General features: G+C 48.3%; 1 protein-coding gene across 3 annotated transcripts in view; it reads left to right on the plus strand.

The window, feature by feature from the left end:
- The window catches only part of NAV2 (neuron navigator 2), a 399317-nt gene that overhangs the window by 249953 nt on the left and 122546 nt on the right, over positions 1–26818 (plus strand). For all 3 annotated transcript variants that reach the window (XM_047071097.1, XM_047071099.1, XM_047071098.1), the window contains one exon: positions 24636–24758. In XM_047071097.1, the coding sequence (XP_046927053.1) occupies positions 24636–24758 (123 nt within the window). The remainder of the gene's footprint in view (positions 1–24635; positions 24759–26818) is intronic.

Here is a 26818-nt window from a genome sequence, read left to right on the forward strand (position 1 = left end):
CTCCAGCCACCGTGGGTGACGATAGATTGAGTGGGCAGAGACCAGGATTAAAGAAAGATTTACTGGGAACAGCTCCATGAAATGACGTGTGGTCCGCTTTCGGCATGGGCAGGCTAGACTGCCGCTCATAACTAATAGCAAATGTTGGCCTAGTAATTTATGGGGAAGAGAGAAAAAAGGGGGTGTCTTGTCTTCTCAGGAAACCAGGCCCTGACTTCTTGAGAATTTCCTAGCTTGCTTTGGGATTTGAATCCCTTCCTACCTCCCTCTTTCCCCCAGCATCCTGCAGGAAAGGGGAGGGAAAGGGAACAAAAGTGGGTGCTTTGAGAAGAGAAAGCCATACCTCAGGCTGCCTTGAATGGTCCTTAAAGGGGCCTGACTGCCTGCTCTCCACCCTTACCAGTACGGGTTCCAGAGCTTCCCAAAGCATGGGCTCTCATGGATTTGGAATCTGGAAAGCCTCTTTGGCCTGCCTTCTGGGGAGGCTCCAGGTAAAAGGCAGTAAAATTCCATATATTTTTTTTTCAAATGTTTTATTTTTTTTGGGCGGGGGGGAATGTGTGAGCCGGGGAGGGGCAGAGAGAGAGGGGGACAGAGGATTCAAAGCGGGCTCCGTGCTGACAGGAAAGAGCCCGATGCAGGGCTCGAACTCACGAGCCACAAGATCACGACCTGAGCCAAAATCAAGAGTCGGATGCTTAACCAACTGAGCCCCATTGGCGCCCCAGTAAAATTCCATTGAGACATGTTTATTGAGTTAGAGACTATGATAAAGGCACTGAGGTCAAGAGAAATGAACAAGACCAGTCCTCTACATCCTGCCATCACAGAGAGAAGCTTATGCCACAGGCAAGTGCATAAGTCAGTATGAATGGTGTGCCCGGGAGACCAGTGGAGACGCAGTGAGTTCTGTAGGCACCACTGATGGGGAACACAGAGTGGACTGCAAGCTAGGGGCAGCAGGCAGAGTGTGGGCTGTGGACTCCCTCCGGGATTCCGGAGCTGGCTCCCCCACCCTTAGATGTGTGTCCTTGAGCAAGTTTCTCCATCCCTTCCCATGGCGTTCTCGTGTGGCTTCCCTGAGGTGCCACACGGGCACAGCACCCAGAGGATGCTCACTGCCATAGCATCCAGCCGCTGCAACACCTTCAGGGCCTATGAGCTGGGCCTTGAAGGTTAAACAAGCAGCCACACCAAGGTCAAGAACAAGGGCATGAAGACATACGGGCACGGGCATGTTTTTATAGTGGGTTGGAGACTGAAGACTGGAGGGGGATGGGCACAGAAGCTGTGAGAGCCAGACAGCAGTGATCGGGCTCTGGGAAGGCCAAGGCTGTGGGAACAGACGCGCACAAGGGTCAGAGAGACGTCACATTGAACACAGCCTGACTTGGGGGCCGGATGGACGAAGGGCATGAAGGCTCCGGGACAGCTCCCGGGTTTTGGCCTGTGCCGTAAGTGGCTGGGAAATAGTTGGCAGTTGTCCTCAGCACCCTCCGTCGTTTTCCAGATTTCCCTCTTGCGCGTGGGCACCCCTCCCAGGGCCCACAGGTTGTGTCAGCCTCCAAGGAATCTCCAGACCAGGGCTGGCTGAACGTTTAAGCAGAGTACGCGGCAGCCTACAGAATGTCCCTCTGGGGGCTTGAGGGAAACTCCAGTCCCACAACTTCCAATCCTTGCCCTGAAATAGCTCCGGGCCCAGTGGCGAAGAGTGCCCTGTTGGTCAGCATTTAATTCTAACACAGGGCAGGTGGTGATCAATGTTAGCATTGAGAAGCAAAATGTGTGGGCTCCAAGTTGGGTCTGAGAATAGAGTGGGCCCTGGGAGGGGGGTGGGGGGCGATCTTTTATACTTTGTCTTTATGGGAAACCAGCTTTTCTCATCTGCAAATGAGAAAAACCATGCCTAGAGTTGCTGTGGATTGGATGAGATCACGCATGCAGAGTGCCGGTACGGTGCCTGGGCATCGTGGATCCTTCCAGACAGAGCATACCTTTTTTAAAAAAATTTTTTTAATGTTTATTTAATTTTAAGAGAGAGAGAGAGAGAGAGCATGAGCGGGGGGAGGGGCAGAGAGGGAGGGAGACACAGACTCCGCGGCAGGCGCCAGGCTCCGCGCTGTCAGCACAGAGCCCAACGCGGGGCTCGAACTCAGCCATGAGATGAGATGACCTGAGCCGAAGTTGGACACTTAAGCAGCCGAGCCCCCCAGGCGCCCCCGGATCATCCTCTTAATCGTGATGGCGTTGCCCAGGCTCAGTGGGATGTGATGTCTGTACATTACCTAGTTCAGTGCCTGGTGAGGGGTGAAGGTGCTCACTGTGTTTCCTTCTCTTCCACCCTTACACGTCCTCAGACCCCAGTGAGACATCTCGTGAGGCGTGGGGTTTGAGGTGAGGCCATAACTGATACTCACGTGGGAAGCGTGAATACCCCTTCCCATCATCTGGACTGTCCGCTGGTCCTGTTGGAACAGACTCCCCGCCCCTCACGGGGCTCTTTGTCGGTAAGCGGTGCCCACAAAACACATGGCAGCCTTTGGGCATCACTCAGATTGGCCCCAGGTGTTCAGCCAGGGGAGCTTCCATCTTGGGTCCATTCATCAGCGCTACAGGGAGACTGTATTCAAGTTCTCTCAAGTTGACAAACGTTTTTTAAACTTCTTTTAAGTTTATGTACTTATTTAGAGGGAGAGTGCAGGTACACAGGCAGGGGAGGGTCAGGGAGAGAGAGGAAGAGAATCCCACGCAGGGTCCACGCTGTCAGTGCAGAGTCTGACACGGGGGCTCCATCACATGAACCACGAGATCGTGACCCAAACTGAGGTCAAGAGTCAGACACTTAGTAGACTGAGCTACCCAGGTGCCCCATCAAGGTGACAAATACTTAACAAGTATCTCCTCCTTCCCGGGCTGCGCTCTGGGGTATGACTGACAGAATTTATTCTCGGGGCTGGACCATTTGGTACTCTTTATTCTGGGGACTCACTTTTGATCATTGCAGGTCCTTCTCAGGGCAAACCTGGGACCCATGAGCTCACATGAACCAAGAGGTACTTACACATACAGGAAAAACACATTCCAACCCTGTAGCTCTCATGAGATGACAGGGAACAGGAGCTAACGTCGCACCCCTTCTGAGGGCTGAGTATCTTACACAGCCCCCAGACTCGGGCCTTATATGGTATTTCTGTTTTCTCATTAAGGAAAACGAAGACCCAAGAGGATAATGTTTTCAACCAATAGAAGAGATGATAAAGATGGTCTAATTTTTTGGTGTTTTTTCCCTTTGTGGGCTGGAATTTCAGTGTGACTGTGGCGCCTTTGCTGCTTTGCTATAGTCAGATACTCAATCGTGTATCCTTCACAGCCCCCTTCCTTGCTGAAGTGCTCCTAATGTCTGCAGGCTCCTAATGTACCTCAAATGGAGAGAACTGAGGTGTCACTGATAGACCCCAAGGCCCCCTAGTGTGGCTATTAAGTTTTGGTGTAGCTCTCGTCTAGAAAACCCAGTCCAGATTTATTTTTATCTTAAGCATATAGATCACTGAAAATACCCTTCTCCATTAGTTCTCAAGGGTCAGCAGCTACAGAATGGCTCAATAGATTTATGATGGTGAGGTTGGAGAATACTAAGTTCGAGTTGAGGTGAATATGAAAAGAAACATTTGGATGAGGTTAGGAGTATTTTGGCCCTGAGACAGTCAGTACACGTTGAAAGACTCAAGAAAGAAAGAGAGAAGGAGAGGGGGAGAGGGAGGGAGGGTGGGAGGGAGGAAGGAAGAAAAATAGGCTGTATGTGCCTTTACTCAGATCAAGATAAGAAACTGTAGTTTTCATGGGAACTCATGACCCTCTCATTCGGCTGCTCTGGAGGCATGGTATAATGGCAGAAACTTCGGACTCTGCCCTCAGAGGACCTGACTTCATATTCGCTTGCCAGCTGTGTGACCTCAGGGAGGTTGCTTCCTTTTCTGAGCCTCTTCCCATCTGTTAGATGGTAGCCTACTTAGGTGTGTGGTGGGAAACACTGTTTGTAAAGCGTTTGACACACAGAATGGTAGTTCCCTTTCACCTTCTCAGACTAGTTGCATTTATTTGCCTTCCTTGTTTTCTATCCTGCTTAGAATATGCGCTGAGATGATCTCCTGCCATTTCTTACTCTTGAGTGCAGTGATCACATTTCTACTGGCTGCATCAGAGCGGATCTGTGTATTAGTGGCCTCCAGAAGAAAAGTGGATGTGTCAGTTCAAGTCCAAAGGCAACCTGGAGGCAGAAATTCCCTGCTTCTTGGGGAATGGCAGCCTTTTTTCTCTTCTTTTTTCAACTGCTTAGATGAGGCACACTGCCATTTTGGAAGGTAATCTGCTTTACTCAAAGTCTACTGGCTTCCACCAATGTCTAGTCTAATGTTTGCCCCAATATCTGGTATCACAGCCTAGGCAGGTTGACGCACAAATTAACCATCACAGTCTGCAAGCAGGCCTTACGTGCGATCAGTGGGAATGAGTCATCTGGGGGCAGGAGGCAGCTACCTGTGGCTCAGAGACAAAGAGCAACGCATCAGCTTGTGGAAACATCTATGAGGATCCGGCTCGTGCGTCCTGCCTGGGGTACGATCACAAATCAAGGGTCTGTGCATGCCTTGGAAGAATCAGCACATCCCTTCCAGAATCCCCAGGGTCCTGATAAGAAATCTCCCTGAGAAATGGAGGTTTTGACCTCTTCTCTTAATCCTGAAATAAATGTGGAATAAGACAGCTACCCTGGCACAGACACTTCTGGAGGGCTCGTGATTTTTGAGACCCCAAAGTAAAATAAGATTCCAAGTCTAAAGAGAAGCTCAAGTCAGTCTCTAAGCGTCTTCCAGCTGTAAATCAAGCCCGCGTTCAACTCCTTGATCTTGCGACAAATGGGAGAAAGGCGTCTGTGGTTCTCTGCTGCGTCGCGGAGTCCAGGTCCTAGTTCCCAGAGCTTTGAGCTTGTAATCGCTCAGTCATCTGTTTTGAAATGAGAAAGCTCACATACTTGAGCAGTGAAGTTTAAAGGGTAAAGTCAACTGAAGTTGCCAGAAACATGGGACAGAATAAATGTAGTGTTGGCTCTTGCAGAGGAGGGGTAGGCTGGGGAAGTCGCCTCGCAGTGCCTGCCGGCACGGGTCTTTTCACCCATCCTGTGGCAGCGGTACAGGAATTCGTGAGGCCACACTGTTTTTGCGGCTCTTTCATACGCTGGGCACTGTATCGAGCTCTTTCTGCACATTGCCGATTCTTTATACCAGCTCTTTGAGGGAGAGAGGCTGTTATTCGTCCCCTTTTTAGAGTGGGGGAGACCAGGCTCAGAGAGGATACGTTTCTTGAACAGATCACATGGGTGGTGACTACTGGAACCAAGTATTTGATCGGGCTGAATTCAAAGCCTGTGTTCCAAGAACTTTGCAGCGTGGCTCCCGCTGTTGCCAGATCCCACGCTCTGAGTAGATGGAGAAAGCAAGACCAAAAAAGAAGAGTGGATACCCTCTGGGGCATTGGAAGCCCTGTGCCATTTTGGGAAGGAGAAAGAGGGACGGAAGGTGGTGTTCAAAAGGGTCAGGCTCAGAGGGCTGAGTTGAGTTGCACGGGAACTTGCAAATACTTGGTGACTGCTTGAGCAAGAACCTTGGGGCCAGCTGGAGCAGGGATGAAGGCAGATACCTTTGCCTCCAGAGCATTATTACGGGTTTCATTTCTATTCAATGTCACAGGCCTCTACTGAAGCATTGGAATCGCTTGTGGTGCCATCCCCCAGGCGCCTGTGTAGAAAGTGGATGGGGGCAACAGTGGAAAGGAGAACTGAGGAGGTGCTCGGGGGCAGGAAGGTTCAGATCTAGAGTCGTCTACACAGTGATTTACCGATGCGCCTCGCCACTGTATGGCTTCCTGCTGTCAGATCTCATGCAAGTAGGCATTTCAGTGACCTACAGTTTCCAGTCTTCTTCAGTGTGATACATGAACTCATCCAAGGGAATTCTCCTCCCTCCTGTAGCCCCCACCAGCTGTGAACCCAAACAAAACACACAATTACCAACTCCACGCCACCCCCAAGGCCTCAGAACGGCGCAGAACAAGGCGGAGCTTTATTAATCAAGGGACTTTTGCCTTACTCTGTGGGAGTTGTTAATTAAAACCACTGAACCATTGAGTTGGGAGAGAGGGAGGGAGGCAAGGATGTGGGACAGCTCACACACTGGCTTTCCTCCTTTGCAGCCTGCGTACCTAGTTAAGTTGACATGGACTTTACGGTTGAATGAACCATACACTAGAGACGTGTATGCAGTTCCTTGGGAACAACTTTCATGTGCTGCCCTGCAGCCGGGCTCTGGGGACAAAAAGCCTGCCTCGCCTCTGACCAAGTATGCCTACGAGTTAATAATAATGATCGTGGCTGTAACAATAGCAGCTACCACTTACGGAGCGTTTCTGAATGCCAGGCGCTGTGTGCCCCGCTTTGTATGCATGATCTCATTTCACCCTCGCTTGAATCCACATGCTCTTTTTCCCGTCCCCGATGAGGATCATCAGTAATACACCCAAGGTCACAGAGGTGGTGAGTTAGGGAGCCCGGACTCAGAGCTGGAGCTCAGCCGTGGTGGTTCAGGCTTGTTTCACTGGAGCCAGGTAAACATGATGGAAATAGAACTCCTCTTCTTCCCCCCGCCCCCACCCCCCGCCAGCCCTGTGTCTCCTCCTGTGTTTCCATATCCAATTCCCTGCCACAGCCAGAACCTGGAAAGGATCTCAGACTCTTCAGTTCATTGTTCCTGGAACACCAGTCGCTAAGTGTGATGGGGTCGCTCTTTAGTATCTCACGCTGTGGTTCTCTCTGGCCTCGCCGCTCTTGTCTCTCCCTAGGCATCCCTCCGTCGCTTTCCTTACCTCTGATCTCAAGGCCCATCCAACAAGTCCATGCGACACTTCAGCTAGAAAAATCTGTCCAGGGCACACATTTGACTACATTGTCACCTGCTTACAATGGCTCCACGTTGCCTGCTGAGGAGACCCTGTGTGTTGGTTCCTGTTGCTGTATGACCGATGCCTTCAAAGTCTAGCTGCTTGAAACCACCACTGTATCGTGCTTCCGGGGTCTCTGTGTCAAGAGCTGGGGCGAGGTGCAATGGGGATGGCTTGTCTCTGCTCACCATGTCTGGAGCCAGCTGGACGGCGGGGATCCACGCCATTCCAAAGCTGTTCACTCACGTGTCTGACGCTTGGGCTGAGGTGACTTCAGGGTTAGGACGGACGTGGCTTTTCCATGTGGCTTAGCTACCTCACAGCGTGAGGCCCCAGGATTGGCAGACTTTTTACCTGGATGCTTAGGGCTCCGAGGGCAAGCGTTACCGTGAAGCAAAGCAGAGCTGTGTCGCCTTTTATGAGCTACCCTTGGGAGTCACAGAGTGTCACTCATACCACACTGTATTGGTCAAAGCAGTCAGCCCTCCAGATTAAGAGGAGGGAAGGGAACACAGATGTCCTCTCTCAGGGGGGAAGGTGGCAAGGTCACCTTGAAGAAGAGCCTGTGGGATGGGAGATATTGCTATGGTCGTCTCTGGAAGATACAGTCTGCCACATCATACACCCTATTTTGCCCAGCACGGCATAAAAGGCCCTGCATGGCCCCCACGCCGAAGAGTCAGCTTTGTGGAGCCCTAGACCTTGTCTGTCTTACTAGCTAGCTCTTATGCCTAGCACAGAGCATGGTCCACAGGAGGCACTCTTTACATTTGGGCAGCTAATGAGTGTTCTGCTTGCCCAGCCTCATTTCTTACCATCTCCTCTTTCTCCTCCCTGCCTGTCTCGCATGCTGGTTCTGCCACTCTGGACCACTGACGTTGTCCTTGATGTAGGTCCCACACTCTTGTACCTCTGTGCCTTTGCCTGTGTCCGTTCTCTCTACGGATTCCTCCCCCCTCCATTCCCACCTGCCTGCCATAGTCCTCTAAGAATCTGCTGAAGCTAGGTAGCCTTCCCTGGCCACCCTAGCTCCTGGTGACACCTTCCTCTCACTTCCTCTGGTTTGTCTGTGTGACTGTCCGTCTCCTAGACCAGGATATCCTTGAGCAGAGGGATTATGTCTTTTTACTCCTGCATCTCTTAACAACTTCTGCCAGGCCTTCCGTATATGCTTAGCGATGTGCATGGAGTAAAGGGAGAAAGGAAGAAGGTGGTGACAGCAGCACTGTCACCTCTGCTACCGTTAATAGTAATAATGGCAGCCAGTGATTGTGGGGTGCTTTCACATAGTGCGGGCACTTTCCAGGTATTATCTCTTTGAATTCTTAGAGAAATCCTAGAAGGCCTATATAACATGTTATTATCCCCGTTTTATGGATGTGCAAACAGAGAAGTCAGTGGGAGTACGGCCTTTGGCAAGGCTGGTTTTCCCAGTGGAAATGAGTGAAGTCACCTGTCCAGGCCATAACGTTTGGGGGAAGCTTGAGGACTCACTCTGCTGTTGAGATTCTAGCCTCTTCCCTTTTGGTGCTGCCACCTGCTGGGCCTTAGGCTCTGAGACCCACAGGTTTCTGTAGGTTTTAGAGAGCTCTGCCATCCTAACTTTCAACTGGATGAACAGAACAGTGATGTGGGAGGCAACAGATAATCTGTTAGTTAGACAATGCCTGCTTTGTTCTCAGCGTCATGTTTTAAGGAGTTCAGAATCAGGCAGAGGTTTGTTTAGGGAAGGGGAACCAGGAAGGCCAAGGGTTCAAAACCCAAAGCATAATAGAAATGTTTGTAGAAACTAGATATTCTTGGCATGGAAAATACTTAGGAAAGCAGTAGTTTCCAGAGGACCAAACTTGAACTGTAGATGGAAGTTACACTTACAGTTTTCATTTCCTACACCCCAAGGTGACCATTAATCAGTGTTAGGAAAAAAATATGCTGAAGATTAGATCTGCAAAAGAGTGGGTGGGTCCTCTTGCAAAGGCATGAGCCTCCTGTTCCTGAGAGTAATCAAGCCGAATGTGGGAAACTGGGTCCACATGTTGCAGAAGGGATTCCTGCATGAGGTGAGAAGCTGAGAGAGAAGACCTTTAAAAATTCTCCCAGGTGTAAGGTCAAGGTGCCCAGGTTCCCATAGGAATCACCAAGGTTCTGTTACAGAGGGAGCAGAACTGGGTGTTCCGGAGGGAGATGTCTCTTTGACCAGCCAGGTTTACATATGCCAGCCTGGGGATAACAGTACTCAAGTCGTTTCTTCTGAAAATCTCCTCCCCCGTTTTCTCCCCTAATACACACAAAAAGTGTGTTGCCTCCTTCCCTGGCCCCCAGCTCTGATCCGGATGATGTAGGGGTTTGGAGGCGGAGTGGACTGTGGCTGTTGAGAATCACTGTGAGCTCAGGGTCTGCACAGCAGGCGAGACGCTAGTGAACGTTGCCGTCTATAGTTTGTATAATGAAAATGATAGGTTTTAAAAGCGTACACATGTTATAATATCGGATATGCTCACTCTAACTAGGCAGGCTCTAGGGAATTTGCCCCTGCCCCACTTGAGTAACTACTCGAGCTGCTCTGTCTCCCATCCTTGTGAAAGTGGAAGCACTGGGACAAATTGGAGAGCGAGAAAAAGTCAGGGGCCCTGTTCTTTCGTCTTTGTGACACCAGACAGCTGTCCTCCTGCACCGATGGAAGGTAATTTGAGCATCCTATGGGCAACAACTCCTGCTTGATTCCTGCTCTGGAGGTCACTGGCCTGTATTTCGGCTCCCTCTTAGCCTGCCCTTCCTGCCAGAGTGCTCCAGCTGCCGCTGAGGTGCCCCCGCCACCCCCAGTTCATACCGCCCTGGGCTGCTCTTTGTCCGCAGGCTGGCCCGTTTGCCTGCGTGCTTGGCCGCTGGGCTGCCCGTGGCTCGTGCCTGAGCTCCCCCCGGGAGCCCTGGCAGCCGCCTTGCTACACAGAGAGACGTGCTTGTCAGCGGCGTGTGCTACACCTGTCCCTCCTCTGAACACGCCTGTGGCACCATCCAGGCCCATACATGTCAAAATTCTAGGGGGAAACTGTTTTTGCCTTTCAGACTGAACTCCCTGCTCTACTGGTTTTGCTTTTTACTTCTTTTTTAAAAATCACGGACAGTGGGGAATTTAGCCGTGGGCAAGGAGACGGCAGTCAGCTCAGATCTGGGATGCCGCCCGGTACAGCACTGACAGTGTTCACTACGCTGTGGACTCTGCTCAAGCCATGCTGTCCCTTGAATGGGACCCGTGACTCCTCCCTCCTCCATCCGTAGCCTCCTCTACCCGGAAGGCCCCTTCTTCCTCGGAGTCTTCCTTGGAGTCTTCAGGGTTACATAGCCGACTATTAGTAGGGTCTGGCTTATCTAAACAGATGCAAGGATGTCTTATTTTTCTTCCTATTCCCCAAATGCTTTACATACATTAGACATAAAAGCAATTAAATCCATGGTTGTTATTTATTCTCGCATTCAGTACACCAAAAATGTTTTTAGGTACCTATCTCAAGAGTTCTAGGGGCAGGGGTTATTGAAGCAAAAACACAGGTCCTAAAATAATAATAGTGACAGCAACAGTCCTGCCTTTACTGAATTTGGTGGGTCAGAAGCTGGAGCACAAGAAGATAGATAAGTGGTTATCCCAAAATGTAGAATAAAGGAGCCAAGCTTCTCTTTTATTATAAAAGACAGATTTGTTGGGGCGCCTCAGTGGCTCAGTCAGTTAAGCGTCCGACTTCGGCTCCATGGTCTCATGGTTCATGAGTTTGAGCCTCGCTATGGGCTCTGTGCTGTTGGCTCAGAGCCTGGAGCCTGCTTCGGATTCTGTGTCTCCCTCTCTTCTCTCTCAGCCCCTCCCCCACTCGCACTCTGTCTCTCCCTCTCTCTCAAAAATTAATAAATGTTAAACGTTGAAAAACACAGTGAATTTATTGAACACAACAACGTGTTAAAATGAAACCATATCAATGCCTGTTCTCTAGTTATGAGTCCCTGAGCACATCACTTAAACTCTGTGACTCTCAATTCTGTATCAGAAAACTCATTAGATCAAGTCATTAATCCCTGAGAACCACCTGCCCTTCCCCCAGATCTGATATTCTGTAGTTCTGTGAAACTGCGTTTTATTGGTGTTTTACATAACGTTCAGTTGCATTTAAGGTGAAGTGTGAGAGGTAGGACCTCATCCTAAGTGGGAGATGGGGGTGTGGTCCGCAAAGGCCTTTTGTAGTTCAGCTCTGAGGAGCTGGATGAGGCAGTGTGTGTGGACTGAGACCACCCCACGTCAGGGGAGAGGAGCACCGTGTTTAGTCACTAAGGAGCACATCATCTTGGGGTTTGTACCGTGTCAGTCCCCACAGGCACTTCTTGGAGTAGGACATGCTTTTACCGGCTCTGGTAGAAAAGGGCATTTTTCTCTGGTTCACCTGAGGACTCAGATGTTACACCAGATGTGCCCAGCTGGAGGCTGGGCTCAGTTTTCACTTTTCACTTTAGGACTTTGTTGTAGTTTTAAGATTTTCGGAATTTCAGTTGGGGGTGCCTGGATGGCTCAGTCAGTTAAGCCTCTAACTCTTTTTTTTTTTTTTTGAGAGAGAGAGAGAGCCCAGCTAGGGAAGGGCAGAGAGAAGGAGAAATAGAATCTCAAGCAGGCCCCACACCATTAGCAGCAGCACACGGCCCAATATGGGGCTCGAACTCACAGACCGCGAGATCATGACCTGAGCCAATATCAAGAGTCGGAAGCTTAACCAACTGCCACCCAGGCGCCCCAGCGTCCGGCTCTTGATCTCTGCTCAGATCTCATAGTTTGTGAGTTGGAGCCTCACGTTGGGCTCTTCATTGACAGCACAGAACCTACTTGAGATTCTCTCTTTCCCTCTCTCTCTCTGCCCCTCCCCTGCTTGTGTGCTCATGCTCTCTCTCTCAAAATAAATAAATAAATATTAACCAAAAAAAAAAAAAGATTTTCAAAATTTTGATCATGGCTTATCTTACCAGGATTATGCAGTGCAGCTTTGGGTGGGGGGGGGGGTTGGGGGGGGGATTGGGACCCCAAAGAGGCAGCTGTGAGATCAGCCGGAGCTGGCTGAAGCACGAGTGAGCCTTTCTGCACTCACAGCCACAGCCTTCTCATGTCCACGGGAATAGAGCCTCTGCCCATTTGTGGACAACGGACATAATTTTTGGACAGTGTCTTAATATGGAGGCCTGCTGCTTCAGTAGTTCAGAATCTGACCTCTTGAAGGGAAAAATGGCTGGCTCTCATGCTCACACATGTTAACTCACTGTTTTTCCAACTTTTTTGTTTTCATCCCTTCCTGATGAGCATAACGAGATCACACTCTGATTTTTGGACAGCAGGCTGTGGCAAGGGTAAGAATAGGTGTGGACTTTGGAGAACCATTGTGTCTTCAACAGTTCCACACCAACCAAGATTGTGTCAAACTTTTATCTACAGAGTAGATTACAAAAAACATTGGGTGTTTTTATTTGTTTGTTGAAAATGGTAAATCTGGGGGGGCACCTGGGTGGCTCAGTCGGTTCGGTGTCTGACTTCGGCTCAGGTTGTGATCTCACAGTTCGTGAGTTCGAGCCCCACATCGGGCTCTGTTCTGACAGCCCGCAGCTTGGAGCCTGCTTCAGATTCTGTGTCTCCGTCCCTCTCTGTCCCTCCGCCACTCGCACTCTGTCTCATTGTTCCTCTCAAAACTAAATAAGCGTTAAAAAAAAAAAAATTAAAAGTAACAAAAAAAAATAAAATGGTAAATCTGGTGTGTTCAGACTCCTGCCCCACCCCCAGGTGGGTCCGCTTCCACCCATGACCAGTGTGCCTGGCTGCCTGGGTGCTTTTTCTGAAGGTGACCCAGTGCACTTGGACACATGGAAAAATGAATGGGGTCAGGCATCTGTGTGTCAGCTGTTGTGTCTACGGGTCTTGCTGGGTTTAGTGGCAGGTAATTTGAGCATCCTGCAGTCACCCAGTTTTGGCTTAATCCCTACCCTTGAAGGCCAGAGGCCCTGCGTATCTGTTTCTTTGAATTGGAATACATTTACTGAATCCCATTTAGAATGAGCGCTCAGAATGATGATTTTTTTTTTTTTTAATGAAAATGCTACCTGGTGGAACGTTAGCATCTAAGGCCACACAGTGAATTCATTGTACATCTTTAGGTCCTTTGGATTTGCACATCTGTATCTCCGAGAAGTACCTAATTTTCCTGCCCCTCCCCAAGGCTGCCTGGCAAATACCTTCTCACCCTTCAGGATGCTGCTTGCACGTTTTTTTTGCTGTAAGAAGGCTTTTCAGCCCCCCTCTCTGGTCTGGCCTTTGCTGAATCCCATGCAAACATCTGCATGTCTACCTTAAGCCCCTCAGGGCCTAGGACTAAGTCTGATTCTCCTCTGCCCAGCACCCAGGCCAGTGCCTGCCTTATAGTAGGGGCTGCACAAATGTGTCTTGCAAATGACAGCACCTCAAAATGGGGGCCACCTCTAGAGCAACAGCCTAGACTCTAGTGCCCTGCTTCCTGCAACCCTTAGGTGCTTCCAGAAACCAGGTTGTTTGTGGGCGTTGGATGATGTTCCCCAGGCCTGCTTTCCTGCTTCGATCTACAGAAGGGGTCTTTCTTGCACCGAAAAGTTAGTTACAGTCTGTCTCTGTCTATCCTCAGTGCATACTGACATTGCTTTCAGCTGCAGTCTAGAGAAGACAGGGCGAAACTTGCATGAACCTGAACCAGAGCACCATCTGGACTCTCCCCAGTCCGGTAGTGAGTGTGGTTATTACCTGGGGGTGTCTCCGTGAAATCCGAAGAGAAAGAGACACTGGAAGTCTGATTCCACCCTGAGGTTCTAGTCATCTCCGGAAGAGATCTCACAGTCCTGAATGCCAACATAAAAGTCCTCTGACCTCCTGTGAAATGTATCAGAAGTCACAGGAATGAGGGGCGCCTGGGTAGCTTAGTCGGGTCAGTGTCCGACTCTTGATTTCAGATCAGGTCACGATCTCACAGTTTCGTGGGTTTGAGCCACGCGTCGGGCTCTGTGCTGACAGTGCAGAGCCTGCTTGAGATTCTCTCTCCTTCCCTCTCTCTCTGCCCCTCCCTTACTCATGCGTGCTCTCTCTCTCTCTAAATATACTTAAAAAACTAAAAAAAAATTCGCAAGAATTATCAGATGTAGCGGCATCCAGAGGATTGGCGGGCATGCCTCCGTGTAGAAGTGCCTGGGAGGAAGGATTCTTCAGGCAAAGCGGAAGGCTTTTCCAGCAGGGGGGCATCAACTCGTGGCACCCTCACTGAACCACCCACATGTTGCCCATGATCCTCGCTATTCAGCACGCCTGGTGTTGCCTCCTCACATTCCCTCTCGGCCTGGGCTTCCACACTGACATGGTTCTGAGGTCTGCAGGTCTGTAAGTCCAAGGTTATGAATTAATTGGTATTTTAGTAAAGCCTTGGAGTTCTAACAACTCTTACTGACCTTTGATCTGAGATGGAGCGGCCATCAGGGATCAGGTACTCATAATATGGAGATCCAAGACTAGTTACTATGAGGATTTGAGATTTAAATTACCATTATACTGTAGTCCCATTGTGGCGAATATTTACCTCTTAGGGAAACTGAGGCCAGTCTAGCTCCCAGTTCCCCCATCCAAGCCTCAAGATTTAAGGCAGCATTTCTCAGAGTCTGGCCCTGACCGCTTGCAGGAGAATCACTTACATATCTGTTAAAAATGTGGGTTTGGGGGGAAGGGATGAATAGGGGGGAACACAGGGCAATTGGGGGGGGCAGTAAAACTACTCTGTATGACACTATAATGGAGGATACATGACATTATGCATTTGTCAAAACCTGTGCCACACAAAAACAGCTGGGCCACACAGAGTGGACCCTAAGGTGAACTATGGAGTTTAGTTAATGCAACTCTGTCAGCATTGGTTGCATCAGAGTGCAGCACACTGATACCAAGTATTAACAACAGGGAAGCTGGTGGAAGGGGAGAGGGGCTACGTGGGAAGTCTGCTTTCTGTGCAAATTCTCTGTAAACCTCAAACCATTCTTTTTTAAAAAAAAAATTGTTGTTGTGGTTTTAATGCACAGTTTGGGCCCCACCAGTGATGTTCTGCATCTGCAAAGCTGGGGCCACGGAATCTGCATTTTCTTTGGTTCTCCCACTGACTCAGGTGCATTTTAAGGTTTGAGGATTCCTGGAGATAAGTCAGTCTGCTCTCACCATCTGTTCCATTCCAAGAAAGAGCTTAAAGGGGCTTTGTCTGGAGAATTGTCTCCTGCGTGTGAGAGTGTGTTTCATCTTTCAGTAGGTGGACAGAAAGCTTCCTGCCAGTGCTAGAAATACTGTAACATCACACTGACAGTTGAACCACAGTAGAGAGAATTCAGGCCAGACCAGATTCCAGACACGGGGACTGTCAGAGCTCCAAAGTGTGCAGCCCTTCTTCAGAAAGATGCCCCACCAGCCCCCATTTTAAACAAGCAGAGTTATGGAGTATCATGAAAATTTTACATACGTGTATTTCTTTAAATAGGGGGGACAAATCCACTGTCATTATAATCCCTGGCTGGCTGTGTGATTGAACGTATTCCGGAGTGTTTTGCATTCAGATGCTCGTTCGAGTTTCTGTGTGCCTAGATCCTAGGTACTAAGCTAAACCAGAACACTCTGGATGGTGATGCCAAGTGGAATTTGGTTGAACCTGTGAATATTCACATTGCATGTTGCAAATACACAAGGACCTTCGCAGCAAGAATTTTCCCACTTGATCAAGTCACTCCAGCTAGGAGTTTGAGGAAAAAGCAAAAGCAAGCCCAAGGCCGTGGTGAGATCGAGTCTGTGTGCTAAAACACAGGGTGACGTGTGAGTTACAGCCATGCCATGTGCCACTGCTGAGTCAGTTTATAGCAAACAGAGGCGAAAATCCTGTGCGGAAATTTGCAGAATATGCCGAAGGGACCCACTCAGCCGGGATCCACTTCTGCCCAAACTCAGAGGCCCTGGCAGGGGCGTTTGGGCTGACTCCAACTGGGTGCACATTTTACACATATGTGAGATGGGGTCCATAACTTAAGAAAATTTAGCAATTTCTGCTTTAGATAATGGTCTCTGAACGTTTTGATTGTGTTAAAAAAAATCTGTTGCTGCTTTAGACACTGTGTTTTCAAATACAGTATATGTACCACGTTACGCAAATATTGCGCACGGTATAAAACCTGCACAAAACTTAGGAAGTGGGACATGTTAAGAAATACATGCAAATAGAAATACTTTAGTTTTTGCTCATATGGGTCGTCTCATCTTCCTCATCGCAGAGACCGCTGCCTGAAACCCGTGCTTCCCACTCTTTAATGTGTATTAGAACCGCATGGGGGGGTCTTCCTGAACCGGAGTCTGATTCGGGAGGTCTGCAATATTGCCAGTGACGCTAAAGCTGCTAGTGCGTGGCCCCCGTTATGAGCGGCAGGTAGGGTGAGGCACGTACGTGTTGAGTTCTGTTGCAGGAACCTCTACGGTGTGCCTTCAGTTCACTTCAAGCCGCTTTGCAGCACTTAGCTTTAGGAGATGAAGTCTGTGGCACCAGTTTGCCCCATTGAGGCTTAAAGGGGGCCCCTGGGACCCTTTGACTCCTCCTCTATCCAGGCCTGCCTTTTCCTGCCACACCCTCTGTCCCTGCGGCCTCCTGAAGCTGAGCTCTTGTCTGACTAGCTTAGCAACGTCCTTGTAGTGCTCCCCAGAGAGGCATGCTCTGGTGACGAGGCTAGCCAGAGCAGCCTCCAGGCCTCCTGCTCCCTGCTCACTTCTGCAGAGGCTTTACCTCCTGCCACAAGCAGGATCAGAGAACTGGGCCAGGTCTGCCTGGTCATCTTGGCCTACCTTGCAGCCAGGACTCGGTGAGATGGAAGGGAAAAGCGGACAAGCCAGGGAAGGGGCTGGTGCCCTTTGAGCTGTGGGTATTCCCACTTGGTGGCTCATGGCCGTGTTCTGTGCTCTGAGCCGAGGTGGCTCATCGCGTGGCCTCGGGTGGCTGCTCCAGACTTGAATGAAAGAAGAAGGGAAGATTTTGCTGGAGATGAGAGGTGAACTCCCACATCCTCCTAAAAAGAGCCGTACACCATCCTAGTGATGTCCTGAAGAGCTGGCACTTATACAGCACAGTGGGAAACAGGGCTCAAAGGTACCCCAGCTCTGCCTCAAGGAGGAAGGTAGGAAACTGCTTGGATCTCTGGGTCCATGTCTCCCCTCTGCCTTTGCCAGCAGAGTCTTTGGAAGGGCCCCCCAAAGACATGGAAACCAAAGAAATGCTTCTTGATGACTTGTGTCTTCTAGCCCAGGTTAGAGTCCTATTGTCACAGGGAAACCTACTGAGAAGGACGTTCAGACCTGAGACTTTCCCCAAAGGCAGCTGCTGATTCTGTGTCATTGGTGTCCGTTTGAGATGACCCGTAATAGGGAAGCAGCAGCACCAGGGTGTTCGATTAGAGCTCAGAGTTCGAGCCCCAGGTTGGGTGTAGAGATGACCTAAAAATTAAAAACTCATTTTGAAGAGCCTGGGTGGCTTAGTCAGTTGAACGTCCAACTCTTGATTTCAGCTCGGGTCATGATCCCACAGGTGTGGGACTGAGCCCCGTGGTGGGCTTTGCCCTGAGCAATGGAGCCTGCTTAACATTCTCTCTGTCCCCTGCTCGCAGTCTTTCTCTCTAAAACAAAAATAAATAAATAATTTTAAATAATTAAAAATCTTAAAAAAAAACCATTAAAGATATGCCACGACGAGGGTATTAGAGTCACTCAGTGACGTATCTGTGTAGTTGTCATTTGGGGTGAAGGATGGGAGTGGGTTGGCCTTAGATAAAAGAAACTTGCTGCATTTGCCTCAGCTTTGGTGCCGAAAAACTTTGAGAACAAAGTGGTTTCCAAATGCCTCCTTAGTAGAAACTTAAGTCTTTGCTTAAATTTTAGTACTACAGTTTTAAAATTAGCACGGAAAAATTAAACCACCTTTTTCCCCCGACCCTATTTTTGCATTGCCAGTGCCTTCTCCTCTCCCCTTAATTAAGTCAAGGGGAACAACTTCCTTTCTGTCCTAGAGATCAGCTCTCTTCAAAAGGTTGTAGGCAGTTTTGTTGGACTGGATTGTCCGATTGTCCTTCTGTGACCCGGAGTGAAGTTTATTCGTCTGACTTCTAAGAGGCCCGAAACTAAAGGCATCCTTTTCCAGGTTTGTCCAGAAACTCCGTTAACATCTTCATACACCTAGAGCATACATGCATCCTGCCACATTGCAGGAGAGCAGCGGGCACTATGAAAGCACATGTTGTTTAGGGTCTTGGACGCTGGTGAAATGCTCCACTGCAGGGACTTTTCATCAGCCCACATCGTTTTCTTTAACGATAGATGACAAAGTATGTGTTGACATATATGCTTATATAGTTATATTGATATTGGCAAGGAGTTGTGTATGTGTGTGTGTATTTATTTCTTTTATTCCATTTTCTTTGCTCTCTTCACATTTAAATCAAAAGTGCATCCAGAACATATAGACAGGTTGACACGTCTTTGAAGAAAAAATAATCACCTCGGCTTGATTTTTTTTTTTTTCCCCTTCTGTTTTGTACTACTTTAATTTCTTGCCTCTGAGTATTTTTGTTGTTCTTTTGTTTTGTCTTTTAATGTCATGCTCCATTAGAAACTCACTGAGCCAGATCAGGTCAGTACAGATTTCTTCCCCTTCCCGTCCACCCCTCCTCCCCCAGCCCTTGACAGAAGGTGATTTCTTCTGCACCCAGTGGAAGTCAGTTTGTGTTACTTACGCAGGTCACATTGAACTGTGAACTTTGGGAATGGGGAGCCACCTTCCCCCTCCTTCCGAAGGCGAGTCACAAAGCCAGTTTCATTTATTCCACGTTGTTGTCTCATGTTTAAAGAAGGAATCTCTTAACTAAGCGCTGGATTCAAAATCTGGTGTATCTGTTCTAACAGGTCCTATTAGATTCCGTAAGTATTTTGTAACCGGTGTCAGTTACATAGGATGCACTCTTCTTGTCTAGAATGTTCCTCTTAAGAGGCATTTGGCCCTCACATGTCTCTCCTGGCCTGAGCGATGGTGAGGCCACCCTACAAGTCTGGTCATCCTGCAAAGGTCTGAGACAACTCAGGTGGGATTCAGACAATGTGTATTCTGAAAAGTCTGTAGAAGGAATTATTGACGAGAAGATGCTCCCCCAAACTGGAGTATTGAATGATGGAAGTTTTGACAAGTCAGTGCTGTCTTTGGCACGAAAGCCAGAGCCTGCTAGTCATTTGCTTTGTACCTTCATAGCTCTCCAACTCACAGCCAGTGGTCTCAAACCACCTGGCTCCCACACCCTCCCTGACTGAGCCCCGGTCCCCACGCTGCCCGGCTCCTATCTGTTCCTGATGCTCCGGCAACAGTGAACTACTTGCCGTTCTCCTAACTTACCCTCTTCTCTGTTTCTCTCTGCTTTTGTATGTGATACCAATGTGCCTAGATGGATCCTCCTCTTTTGGCTGGCAAACTCCTATGCACCCTTCAAGGACCAGCTTAAATAGCTCCTCTTTGACTCCTCCCCATGTGCTCTGAGCCTGTCCTGCACCCATCTGTAATACTGCTCTTCATCTGTTCAATGTCTGGGTCCCCTGTAGCTTTTGAGCTTTACCAGGACAGGAACTAGGTTTTTCCTCCTCTGTAACCCCAGCCTGGTACAGAGCCTGGTACCTAACAATTGTGGTAACGAAAAATGAGAAGAGGGTACACAGTCACTACCCTGTGGTATGGGCAATCGCTGCCATTGATAGTCACAGCAGCTAATAACTCTGAAGTGCCCCCAACACACCAGGCCCTGGGCTTTGCACGCGCTGGCATATTTAACCCACCGCAGCCTTGTGAGATTAATCTGTAGTTCTACCCATCTTGTAGCTGAGGAAATGAAACTCCTAAGAATTACAACCAAAAAGGGTGACAAAGCTGGGATTTGAACTCCCCTACTTGCACTGTGATCCTGACCACAATTTCATTTTTCTCGTCTGAAAAACAGATAATACACTTGACGAGAGTCTTGAAGGTACAGTATCATGGCTTATGGGAAGCACTTAGCACAGTACCCAAGCAGCCTCCATATCCATGAGTTTTTATCAGTAATGACGCATACAACGTCTCCCAGCTGGCCAGGGACAGAGGAGACGTTTGAACCCAGATCTTTCTGACAACAGAGACTTGTTCCTAACTCTTATGCTCATGGGCCAGTTCAGGGTGCCCCAGCCTTGAATAGAAGATACCTACCACACACCTTGTGTCTTTAGCAGGGCCTCCATTCGGGGCCTCTGGGGAAGCTGTGGAAGGTGGAGGCAGAGCCCCTGCACCCATCACTGCAGAACTCGAGAGGATAATGAGTAAATTGTTGAGTTGCTTGGTGACCTAGGACCTCACCAAGCAAACATTAGGATGTTACCAGCGCATCATTAGGCTCCAGCACTAATTATTTATTTCCCCAAAGAGAAGGAATGTTACAGTGTTGGTGCTGGGAGATTCAGTCCCTAGATCAACTGCTTCCTTTCCTTGTGACCTCAGGCAAGCCCTTTCATCTGTACCCAGGGTGAGCCTTGCTAAGGCTTCCAAAGACGGGGCATGGCTATCACTTCCTGCCCCCCCCCCACCCCTCAGCCTTCAAGCCCTCCTGAACAAGGGCTCCTGATTCAGATGGGTACAGCAGCGATTGCTTCACCTGCAAACTATGCTTTCTTAAGGGATTAACCTGATGAAGGCAGTTTATATTAATACGTTCAGTAGCCAATTCCTACACAAATTTGGGTCAAGCCAAAATTATATTTTTCATTGAGAGTAGAAGAGTTATTTAAATATCTATATGGAGCCCTTTGTAAATGAAACTATTGGAATCAGCGTGTAATATTTTAGAAATAAATGTTTATTATATATTTTTTTAATGTTTATTTTTGAGAGGGAGCACGAGCTGGGGAGGGGCAGGGAGAGAGGGAGGCAGAAGGGCAGAGGATCCAAAGGGGGCTCTGCACTGACAGCAGCAAGCCCAATACAGGGCTCCTATTCATGAACCTTGAGATCATGACCTGAGCTGAAGTCAGACACTCAACCGACAGAGCCACCCAAGTGCCCCAAGAAATATTTTAAGTTAGATTCTTGAGTGTGAGCCTCGTTGTAGCGACAGCTGTCTCCAATGCTATGCTGTCTCCTAGTGAGAGGACATATAACAGAATTAATTTTTAAGAATATCTTAAAAGATACATGGTTGAATACATGTTTTCACAAACGCCTGGGAAAAGAGGTAAACTCCCCATGTCCTCATTTCCACCACCCAGCTTTCGCACGCAGTGAATGAAATAGATTCGCGGCGAAGCTGGATCATGGTCTGATTACTTGCATTCAAAGCACTTTAGTTCCCTGTGCATTGGAGAAGGCGGAGGATCCGATGGATCCTCCGCCTTCCCCCTCCTCTCTGCCTAAACAAAGAATTCCCCGCAGCAGTGGACAGGCCAAGGTAGCGATCTCTCCAGGGTCCTTCCACCTTTCTAGGTTGTCATTTTCAACAAAACCACGCTGCTCTGCTGGGGTGTTACTGGGTTGAGGGCCATGGCACGTCTCAGCATGGTCTCTGGAATGCTCTCTGGGCCCTGCTCTGCGCCTCCACGGAAAGCCAGGGGTGTGTACGTGTGGGCCTCGTCTGCACGCCTGGGTGCGTGTCATTGCCCATCCGTATGTGTTGTTTCACCAGGAATGAAAATCCAGCAGGGAAATGAACGCTAAAATTAGTTTGTTTGTCCTTTGATAAGATCCCTGCAGTTAAAAAGTTTTCATTTCCGTGGCTGAGTGGGCTTTGCTAAAATCAAAATTAACTGCCTTGCTTTATGGTGCAACAGATTGTGTTCTGAAGAGCTTCCCCTGAATTCTCCTTGAAAGGACATTTGATCTGGGAAGTCTAGCTTCTGGCAAAGTCGCTGCATTTTGACGTAGGTGGGTTTTTTTCTCGTTGGGCTAGTGTAGAATGTGTGCAGAGAGCCTACCACTGGACCCTGGGTCACATTGAATGGGTGGGTGGATGGATGGACTGATGGATGGGTACACAAACAGGTAAATGGTTTAATTTGCATTTCTATGTGTCTTAGATGTCATGTTCCCTGACATTTAAGAGGAAGGAAAACCTGGGCTTCATCGGCGGAACATGCGACTCTTGATCTCGGGGTTATGAGTTTGAGACCCGTGTTGGGGGTAGAGATTACTAAAAAAAAGTAAACTTTCCAAAGGAAAAAAAAAATATTTAAAAAAAAAGGAAGGGCTGCTGGCTGGCTCAGTTGGAAGAGCATGTGACTCTTGATGTCGGGGTTTGAGCCCCACATTGGGTGTACAGACTACTTAAAAAATAAAATCTTAAAAAATAAATAAAATAAAAAGAGGAAAGAAAACCTGTAATTGGTGTCCTCCCAAAAAGTTTTTGCTAGACCCCATTCTGGTCTTCATTCAACAAAACCCGTTTGTCTTAAGCACTTAACACGTGTTAGGTACATGGGATACAGATTTGAACAACATTATAACAGTCCCTGTCTTCAGGGAGCTCACTGTGTAGTGTAGGAGATAAGCGTGAAAGGTGATTACACAAATAATTGTTTAACTATAGCTGTCGTCACTATGTTTTTTTTGTTTTATTGAGATACAATTCATAAAATTCACCCTTAAAGGCATATAATTTAGTGGTCTTTGGTGTATTTACAAAATGTTTTTTTGCTTTTAAAACGATACGGTTGAGGGGTGCCTGGGAGGCTCAGTCAGTTAAATGTCCAACTTCAGCTCAGGTCATGATCTCACGGTTCATGGGTTCGAGCCCCACGTCAGGCTCTGTGCTGACAGCTTGGAGCCTAGCGCCTCCTTCAGATTCTGTGTCTCCCTCTCTCTCTGCCTGCCTCAACTCATGCTCTGTCTGTCTCTGTCTCTCAAAAATAAATAAATGTTAAAAAAAATTAAAATGATACAATTGAGTGAAAAATGGATTCTAATCTGTTGTTTTGTTGGCACAACCACAAATAATTGGTTTGACTGCTCCAACAGACTTTACATTATGTGGGCATTGCATTGTCTGTGATCTTTAACGTCATAAAGGAGGGGCAGGAGGGGACACGGGAGAAGTTCAAGTTAGACATGGTGTCCTCGAAGCTGCTCTAAGGAAGAATTCTTTTGACACACGTGGAAGCTTCTTCTTACCGCAGATGCTCCAGTGAGAACTTTCTTCTCTGCCCCCAACTTGAACTTAACTGGTTCTGGGCCGCCTCCCATAGTATCTTCTAATTCTGTTTTTCTGAGAGTATATCCCAAGAAGGTCCCAAACGAGAAGTAGAAGAAAGTCAGGAATTGACAGCCCTCAGGATCTACCCCATATATCCTAAAGTTCAAATTCCAAAGGCAGTAAAACTTTCCGTGATGCAGCTCAGCTGACTGTTTCAGGAAAATCGCCACTCGTTGGTCTTCTTCGTACATGTCATTTTACTTGAAACGTAAGGCGTCTGCATTTTCACACACCTTGCAGGTTTATCTGCTGGGGGCCGTGTAGGAATTAAAGGGATCTGAGTTTGGTTTCTTGCTCTTTGGTTTGTCTTCCTGTTCTCTGAAGATGCAAGCAGTCTCCCTTATGGGGTATTGTGAAGGAGACAGTGTAGGAGTGCTAAAGCTGCTTTGTACCTGAACTACCTCCTACTGGTGGCTAAGCTCTCGGGAACTGGTCTGGTTGGCAGACAGCCACCTATGCAGAAGTTCCAGGGCTACCCTTTCCCCCCGATAACACTGACTTCCTCGGAAGATAGCTTTGTGGCCTCACCAAGAGATCTGGAAAGGGGTAAGTTAGTGTGAGTGTTATTCAGAGAGTTTTGTGACAGCCCTCTTAAGACATTGGTATCAAAGGTGAAATTCACCATTGTAGGTCGATACTTCAAGATGATGACGACCATAATAATGTCTCCCACGTGTATGGTCTTATACACATTGCAGAGCACTTTCATATGCCTTATCTGGCTAATTCTCATGTCTGCCTTGGGAAGCAGGAAAGCTGTGGTATTCCCATAGTTTAGATGAAAGGCTCAGAGCCCAGAGAAGTAACTTGCCCACGATGACAAAGGTGGCTCATCTGTCCTCGGTCTTTTCTTTCCACTCTTAAAAGCTTGCCTACTTTCTCCACTGAGCTGTTCTGTAATTGTTCCCCCCTATGATTCGCTGATGATTGTCAGTCCCATTCGCATTACTTAGGTAAAACACCTGCTTGTATAAATGCTGACATTAAAAAGAATGTCACGAATACATCTGACGGTTAATTTTATTCACTAGTTCCCTTCTGCTCTATAGATTCCTGTTGAGTTTGGGTTAATTAAGCTGTGTTCTATTTTTGCTATCAAGTGGGTGATCTTTTGTGTTGAATCAACAGCTAAGTTATCCCTGGGCTGTGATTAGTGACAGAGCCTCGGGAAAGCCTCAGTTCCTTCCCCCCTTAGAGCACAGGGTGGCCGTGGAGAGCTTCTGGATGTGAACAACGGGACTGTACACAAATTGCTTTTGACCATACATTTGCATCATCCTGTGCTCCTATTAAAGGTACATGACCGATGGTGGACTTGGCCTCTATACTCGTCGCCTGAACCGGCTCCCTGATGGGATGGCTGTGGTGCGGGAGACCCTACAGAGAAATACCTCCCTGGGCCTCGGAGATGCCGACAGGTAAGTTTGCTCCACTTGGGACTGACCAGGTGCAGAGATCCTTCCAGAGTGGGCTGAGGAACGAGGGTGTGATATTGAGAGCGAGCCGATGGGCACTGCTTTAATCCACATGGGGGGTTGGGAGGCCTTGAAGCCGTGCCTGGGGTCAGGAGCTGGCACAGCAGGTAGGAGGCGGCTGCTGAAAGGGGTTCTTGAGTCCTGCTTCTGGCTAGGGTAGTGCTCCTGATAGCAATAATAGAGGGAGTTGAGGCTCGGGTACTTTTTGTTTTGTTTTGACCGTTGCTACTGCATCTTTAATTCAGCAGGCCCCGGGGATCTGCTTTACTTCTTCTATTAGCAAGCTTTCTAGGTATTATGTCTTGGAACAGAGTCCCTAATGATACACAGAAGGTCTGTGTGCAGAAGGGAGTGCTCTTGGCCGTGGCTGATCGGGCTTCACTGTAGGTCTCCTGTGGCCTGGCGACAGAAAGCAAGGCCTAAGGATGTAGTTTATGGTGAGTAGTTGACATTATAGGGCTTGACCAGTCTTCGCTGCAGCCACCATCCGAGATGAAGAGAGCTTCAGAGACCATTACAATATAGAGGACTATTTGGTAATCCTTAGTCTGACACAGATGGATTCTATGGCCTTGAGCAATCTATTAAAGTAGGGGTTTGGACCTTATGATTTCCAAAATCCCTTGCAGCTCTGATGTGCTGTGCTGTATTTGATTTCAATACCTTTTGGTGATCTGACTGTTGAAGGATTTTACTGGCTTGCTTGACATCTTTCATGTGGGGTGAGGAGACAGAACATGGAATTTAGATGTGTGGGCTTGGAGTCACCTTACACTCTTGGGTGTTAATCCTCATGTGCCAGAAAGCCACATATTCGTAGCACAGACCTGGTTTCTTGCTGTTCTCTTTGCCGGACATACTTTTTACAAAGAGCTAAGTGACGTCTGTGATTCTCTGGCTTCAGAGAAATAGGGCAGCACAGTAAGGAAAGAGAGGCTGAAGTGCCCCAGGAATGGCATTTGCTCAAGAGGAATCTTCATCTTCTCTCCGGGAAGGCTCAGAAGCCTGGGCTGCGGTAGAGAACACTGAATTCGTTGTCAGGAACTTGGGATCTGGCCCAGGCTCTGCCACTAACTTGAATATGTCCTTCTCAGAGTCCTCCCCGGTGTCCAGGCTGGTGATTTATACCCACATGACAAAGGCTTTTCACCACAGTGCCAGTTCAGGTCAGCTTTGTTCCTGTAATTAATTCATTTAAAAGTATTGGTTTGAAAATTCCATAGAAAGGTGGACCTTTTGAGAACTCTTTCTAAGGCTAAAATGCTCTGTAACTAAAATCTTTGGAGGAAATACTATCAGGGAGAAAATCAGCTGCTGTAACACCCCCACTGGAGATTTCACAATTTACCCAGTTATTTTGGTGATTGGTCTTTTCCTGTAAACATGTATCTGGTTAGTAAATCTATGAGAGTGAAATTCAGGCTTTACAAGGTACATTTTCCCTCGTAGCAAAAGAAGAATCTGTGCCTAGGCAGTTTAATTTAATGCTTCATTGCGGGGTTAATGGAATTATTATAGATCACAGCTGAGCTCTTTTCTGCTTTTGGAGGTAGAGGATTGCAGTGGGGGCTAGAAAGCTGGATGGTGTTTGTCATGTTGTTCTAGTTTAACCTGTGTGATGGGACCAGTTGGACCACAGTGTCTTCTGGTTCTCCCCAGACTGGACTGCTCAGATGTGATCACTTAAGACCAAATGGATAACTGACCAACTTTTAAAGAAAGATTTCAGGGGCGCCTGGGTGGCTCAGTCGGTTAAGTGTCCGACTTTGGCTCCGGTCATCATCTCACAGTTTGTGAGTTCGAGCCCCACGTCGGGCTCTCTACTGTCGGTACAGAGCCCACTGTAGATCCTCTGTCCTCCTCCCTCTCTGCCCCTTCCCTGCTCGTGTGCGCGCGCTCTCTTTTTCTCTCTCAAAAATAAACGTGAAAGAAAGAGAGAAAGAGAGAAAGAGAGAAAGAAGGAAAGAAGGAAAGAAAGAATTCAGGTGGATTTTTTTAAAAGT

The sequence above is a fragment of the Lynx rufus genome, unplaced genomic scaffold (genome assembly GCF_022079265.1).
Source record: "Lynx rufus isolate CCGP_SWC_20201006 ecotype Redwood Valley unplaced genomic scaffold, mLynRuf1.p SCAF_9, whole genome shotgun sequence".
Taxonomy (NCBI): domain Eukaryota; kingdom Metazoa; phylum Chordata; class Mammalia; order Carnivora; family Felidae; genus Lynx; species Lynx rufus.